The 6,624-nt window shown below is 41.3% G+C and overlaps 1 protein-coding gene across 1 annotated transcript; it reads left to right on the top strand.

The window, feature by feature from the left end:
* The first annotated feature begins 1,765 nt into the window (after positions 1–1,765).
* LOC121561426 (fish-egg lectin-like) lies at positions 1,766–4,362 on the top strand. Its single transcript, XM_041873989.2, has 5 exons — positions 1,766–1,873; positions 1,989–2,222; positions 2,884–3,101; positions 3,231–3,349; positions 4,018–4,362. Exons 1-5 carry the CDS (start codon positions 1,819–1,821, stop codon positions 4,157–4,159), a joined length of 768 nt encoding a protein of 255 aa, XP_041729923.2. The 5' UTR covers positions 1,766–1,818; the 3' UTR covers positions 4,160–4,362.
* Positions 4,363–6,624: the final 2,262 nt, after the last annotated feature.

The following is a 6,624-nucleotide window of genomic DNA, read 5'->3' as shown; positions in this document are numbered from 1 at the left end:
ATGGGTCAGAGGGAAAAGAGAGAATGTCCACTTGGGATAGATGAGGATACCTGTGCCACCGCCGCGCTGACCAGATGCTCTCGGGGTATGCGAGAACACATGATCAGACGAGGAAAGAGCAGTAGGAGTAGCAGTGTTTTCTGTGGTAATACATGTTTACGTCAGCGCCAAGAAGTCGAGGGACTGGAGGGTAGCATAGGCTGAGATGAACTCTGCCTTGTTGGCTGCAGAACGGCAGTTCCAGAGGCTGCTGGAGACCTGGAACTCCACGTGGGTCGTGCGTGCAGGGACCACCAGATTAGAGTGGCAGCAGCCACGCGGTGTGAATCGTTTGTATGGCCTGTGCAGAGAGGAGAGAACAGGGATAGACAGACACATAGTTGACAGGCTACAGAAAAGGCTACAGTAATGCAAAAGAGATCAGAATAATATTACCTAAACATCTGGGGAAGCGAGAGAGCGGGGCCTCCCTCACTTACCTTTCACTAAAACACTCAAATATAACTCTCCCAACTTCCACTTTAGAAATGATAATTGTTGTACACTACAGCGGTTCAATGTTTTATAGGAATAGACTCTAACTTAGTTTATTCAGCTAGCTAACTTGGTACTGTATTCTTCTGTGAAAACCGCCCAGGGCACCGTATCTTATGATGCCATAGCTAACTAGCATGCTAGCATCCAATAACACACGGTTTAGCACCAATACTTGGTTACAACAAATTACCAATAGTGTGTTAACACACTAAACAGATCATTCGTGTCCGTGTCTAGTTCCTTTCATAACGCAAAAATAATTCAACGTTGGCTAGCTAGTACAAAGTCAGTCATGCTAGCTACAAAAGTGGACTACACATCTCGAATGTTCAGAAAGTGAAGCTTTACGTTGCAAAATTCTCATTGACTAAAATGATACTGTATTTCGCTGCTAGCTACAGTTCTGCTAGATGGTAGTGTTGGCTAGCTAGCAATGGCTGTGGTGTTGACTTTGTTTGAATAACGGCGTCGCTGCGAACGAATGTAGCTGGCTAGCTAACCTCGATATTTTCTCTATACTACACCTTTATCTTTGATACAAAGACAACTTTGTAGCTAGCTAACATTACACTAATCAAATTGTTCCATTGTAATGTAATGTGTATCATTGTACTTGCGGAGCGAAGTACAGCATGACTACACACTCCAACCCCAACCCCAACCTTGGTCACTGATGATGTCCTACGTAGGGTCGTAATTCGTTGAAGTTAAATAAAAAACAAACAGATGTTGTTTCCTTCCCCGTTTCAGCAGCATACCTGAATCTCCATCAGACACGCTGTCTTCTAACCAGTGATGTTAAAATCTTTCCAGTTTCCGCATACAACCTGATTTCCCCCCCCCCCATCGATATGAGTGATCAAAACTACAGCGTTTTTGGCTCATATGCAGTTCATAACGTGTTAGTTTAAAAAAATAAAAGCCATCTGAATACTATTGTTGCACATGTATGTGAAGATAGTACATTTTAGGTTTTCAATTATTATTGATTTGGGACAGTTCAAAACGGTGTTTTGACATTGGGCTATTTATCCAAAGTTTTTGATAACAGGAAGCAGTGACAGCATCATTTTTTACTTCCCCGGGTCCGGGTCCAGGTCCGGATCCGGGTCCGGGTCGGGGTCCGGGTCCAGCCTCCCATCAACTCGTCGAACAGGTGGAACAGGAAGCCATCATTGCTGTCAAAGCTGTGTGCAGGGCTATAAAAGCGCAAAGTCCTGCAAGGGGACAATTGAAATCTGGTGTACAACCAAACTTATACTGTAGATCTACATAGACATCATGAGAGCCACTGCAGCCGTCCTACTGGTCCTCTGTCTCCTGACCATCAGTCATGGTAAGTTACCATCATCTGAAGCATGCTTGCTCAACTTGGAATTGATGAAGTTTGCTCCATAATGTCATCCTCCTTTTTCTTGGTGTCCTCTACTCATATGTCTTCGTCTCCATAGCATGGGACTGTCAGGAGGTACTAAACATCAATAATCTGATGCAGATCGACGCAGGACTGGGACAAGTGGTTGCAACGGACACAAGTCAAATCCCCTACTACCTGGTAGCTGATAAATGGATCCGCCTGCCTGGTTCCCTGAAGCATATCACTGTGGGACCAGCAGGGATCTGGGGTGTCAACAAGGAAGACTCAATCTACAAGTATGTGGCCGGTAACTGGGTGCAAGCTGCAGGTAAGTAGAGAGCATTGCTCAATATTTATCCAGAGGACACCTACTTTCAGTGGTGGAAAAAGTACTCAATTGTCATACTTGAGTAAAAGTAAAGATACCTTAATAGAAAATGACTCAAGTAAAAGTGAAAGTCACCCAATATAATACTACTTGAGCAAAAGTCTAAAAGTATTTGGTTTTAAATATACGTAAGTATCAAAAGTAAATGGAATTGCTAAAATGTACTTAAGTATCAAAAGTAAAAGTAAAAGTATAAACCATTTCAAAGTCCTTATATTAAGCAAACCAGACGGCACAATTTTCATGTTTTTTATTTGTATTGACGGATAGCCAGGGGCACACTCCAACACTCAGACAATTTTTCAAAGGAAGCATTTTTGTTTAGTGAGTCCGCCAGATCAGAGGCAGTAGGGATGACCAGGGATGTTCTCTTGATAAGCGTGTGAATTGGACAATTTTCCTGACAAAATGTAACAAGTACTTTTGGGTTTCAGGGAAAATGTATTGAATAAAAAGTACATTATTTTCTTTAGTGAAGTAATAGTAAAAGTTTGCCAAAATATAAATAGTAAAGTATAGTACAGATACCCCAAAAAACGACTGAAGTACTTTACACCACTGCCTGATTCATTGTTTTCTTGTCTGTCTTTGTGGTCTTCAGGCCTTCTGAAGCAGGTGGATGCTGGGGGTAACCAGTTTATTGTGGGGGCCAACATGGACGATACTCCATTCTGTCTGACAAGTAGTGCCACAGTTGGCTACAAGGGTCCAGGTTCACCCATTCCATGGACAGGATTGCCAGGAGCTGTGAAGTACTACAGTTGTGGACCCTTTGGGTGCTGGGCAGTCAACAAGAATGATGATATCTTCTTAATGATTGTAAGATCTGGGAAAGAGTGTGAGATCTGGAGTAGAGTAGTAGAGTGTGGAGTGTCTGTTATTTTACAACTGTAGTATTATAACTGTAGAAATGGTCCTAAAACCCTGATTTTATCTGTTTGTTTCCAGCTGAATCAAGACTGCCAAAACAAGGGGTGGAATCTCATTGGCGGCAAGCTTTCCATGATTGAGGTGGCAACTGATGGTAGTGTCTTTGGGGTCAACTCTTTGGGTGATGTTTATACCAGGTAAGGTTGATACTTAACTATATGTATAGTGTCCCTCTTTTCCCCCCTCAACATGATTAACTCATTTGAAAATGACTTGTAATAATAACTTATAATAATAGTGATATACTTTTAATTATAACTCTTATCCTTACTGTACATACTTTTTGAAGCTCTTTACAGAAACATTTAAATAGATACATAAATAAAATCAGTCAAATATAATCAGATCTAAACTTATAAGACTTATAAAGAAATGTGTAGACAGTGTACGATAAAATATGTAAAAGTTGGATGTCCCATTACAGTTTGGGATAAAAAACAACTACACGGCCACCCCGCCACTTGTTTTGGTAAACAGCTGAGGTATGGGACAAGAGAAATGTAACCACTCTCAAATTCATAGATGGAGCTATGAATGCAAAGACAGACCAATTATGTTTTTACTTTTTGTTTGAAACATGTTTTTTAAAGCTATACATTGTTTGTTTACAATAACATGGTTTACAAACAATTGATTAACATTTTACATTTTGGCTTCTGATGTGGTTGTATATAGCTCAAGAGGCAGAAGTTATATTCTTAAAAAATCAATGGCTATATACAATTATTAATGTCCAGAAATGTATGTACTTAAAAAAAACGGATAAGCTTTCAAAACGTGAACCCCACCCCTTTCTTCAACACAGAGACGGCATCACGGCCAGTAAACCAGAGGGCACTGGATGGACCAATATCCCAATGTGCATGCACATGGGCCACGTGACCTACGACCTGGGCCGTCTTTGGGTCATCTCCAAGACTGGCGTCACCATGGTGTGCACACGTTAGCCTCTCCTCTGCATCTGAAGGCCGATCAGGATCTGTCTAAAGTACACATGCTAACTCAATGATCTCTCTTTCTGGAACAGACTTCTGCTTGAGAATTCTCAACATTAGTTCATAAGAATCCTTCATTCTAAAACCTATTGCTCTAACTATTCTTTTCAGTTCTACACTGATCTTATTGACATTAAAAAATATATATCAATGAAAGATTTTTCTCACATAAAATTGACCAGCAACAGCATTAAAAAAGTTATATTGTCTTAATCACTCCTTGATTAACACTTCAATAGAGCTTTGCCATGGATGTTATTTGATCGTAGTGTAAACTTGGGCACGTTCATGTTGCTCACAATCCACATGGGTTTTGCTGTGCTTCAGAGGTCATCAATAAAGGTGGATGGAATCCTTGTCATGGCTTATTATCTCATTATATAATAACTTCCCACAAAAATAAAGCATTCAGTTTGAAACTATTGTAATATCTGTGTTGTTGTTTTTTTATCATACTGAACAGGGGGATTTTAGGTTGCTCTGCCAGTGGTGATTTTAGCATGTAAATCTTGGTTGGGCAAACTCAACCAATTATTTTAGATACATGCCAGCAAAGCCACTAAACAAGACAATAAAGAATACATTCACTGCACTACAACAGTGACAAACAGTGCCCACAAACTGTTTGGGCCTACATAAAGCTGTCCCAACAGCAGAACTTTCCTTTCAGCACCATGGAGTGAATCCTTACCACCACCACACCTGGCTATCAGCGGAGCCTGGCAACCTGGTCTCAGAGTATTTAGTATTATTCTGTACGTAAATCCATTTAGTATGATATGTATTAATTTGTGGATGCCCATTACCATTTTCATATGATATTGTCACGAATTCCAACGGAGCTGCCACCTCTCCTTGTTCGGGCAGGTTTCGGTGTTCGTCGTCACCGGCCTTCTAGCCACCACCGCTCATCATTCCATTAGTTTTGTCTTGTTCATTACACACACCTGGTTCATATCCCCTCATCAGTACCTGTATAAGTGTTCCCTCTGCCCCCTTGTCTTTGTGTGTGATTGTTTGTTGTGGAGAGTAGTGAAGCTCGGTGGATCTCCTTGTATTTTGTATCGCGGGGTTTTTCCCTGTGTGCCTTGTATTTTCCAGTGCGCCTGTTTTGCGCACTGGACTGTTTGACGCGTTACTGCGTAACTCTGTGGTTCCGGAATAAAGCCTGTTATTCTGTGATTTACCCTCCTGTGCCTGACTCCTTCAACATCACCTCATCACAGATATGTTACGAATTACAATTGGTATATATGTAACGAATTTGCAAAGCATACAATATGTTACAAATTCTGGCTAGGTGGCTAATGTTAGATAGCTGACTAATGTTAGCTAACATGCTAAGTAGTTAAAGTTGCTAATTAGCTAAAATGCTAAAGTTATCCGTGATGAGATTCAAACGTGTTATACGCCCACCCATCTACCCCGACCTAAGTAACCATATATCAAACCTAACATATCATACTAACGTTTATGAGATCAGGCTGAGCCTCATCTGGTAGCGAAACACTTTATTCAGCCTTATTTACTGCATTTAAAAAAACATTGCTGATATGGCTGACTTGCTTAAATAAATATGGTTTCTACTGATTCCTTGTGGATTTGTGTAACTCGATAAGAACCACATTCTCCTTCAATAATAACGAATGCTGACATGAGTTTAGACTTTTGAACTTAGCTGCGACGAGGTAGGCCTATTCCTTCAGCACTTTCAAAATGGACACTGACAGAAATTCAGATGTTAGTTCAGATAAATTCAGCAATATGTTGAGGCCTTAACGCTTCTTTAAGTCCCAACACACAGAGATAGAGAGAGAGAGAGACGGTTAGCCTACAACATTATATAGTATCCCCTCATGGTTACAGACCCAACAACATTATATAGTATCCCCTCCTCATGGTTACAGACCCAACAACATTATATAGTATCCCCTCCTCATGGTTACAGACCCAACAACATGATATAGTATCCCCTCCTCATGGTTACAGACCCAACAACATTATATAGTATCCCCTCCTCATGGTTAAAGACCCAACAACATTATATAGTATCCCCTCCTCATGGTTACAGACCCAACAACATTATATAGTATCCCCTCCTCATGGTTACAAACCCAACAATATTATATAGTATCCCCTCCTCATGGTTACAAACCCAACAACATTATATAGATACTGAGATAGGTGTGGCGCAGTGGTCTAAGGCACTGCATCGCAGTGCTAACTGTGCCACTAGAGATCCTGGTTCGTATCCAGGCTCTGTCGTAGCCGGCCGCGACCGGGAGACATGGGGCGGCGCACAATTGGCCCAGCGTCGTCCAAGGTAGGGGAGGGTTTGGCCGGCAGGGATGGCGTTTGCAATGCCAGGGTTGTGGGTTCGATTCCCATGGGGGGCCGGTATGAAAAAAATAATGTAT

The sequence above is a fragment of the Coregonus clupeaformis genome, chromosome 28 (genome assembly GCF_020615455.1).
Source record: "Coregonus clupeaformis isolate EN_2021a chromosome 28, ASM2061545v1, whole genome shotgun sequence".
Lineage (NCBI taxonomy): Eukaryota > Metazoa > Chordata > Actinopteri > Salmoniformes > Salmonidae > Coregonus > Coregonus clupeaformis.
Note: the sequence above shows the minus strand (reverse complement) of the source record. Positions and strands in the feature narration are given on the sequence as shown.

Coding starts and splice junctions, on each gene's coding strand:
- LOC121561426 (XM_041873989.2), top strand. CDS start 1,819: ATGAGAGCCACTGCAGCCGTCCTACTGGTCCTCTGTCTCCTGACCATC. Junction 1,874..1,988: donor TCTCCTGACCATCAGTCATG/GTAAGTTACCAT, acceptor TCGTCTCCATAG/CATGGGACTGTCAGGAGGTA. Junction 3,102..3,230: donor ATGATATCTTCTTAATGATT/GTAAGATCTGGG, acceptor GTTTGTTTCCAG/CTGAATCAAGACTGCCAAAA.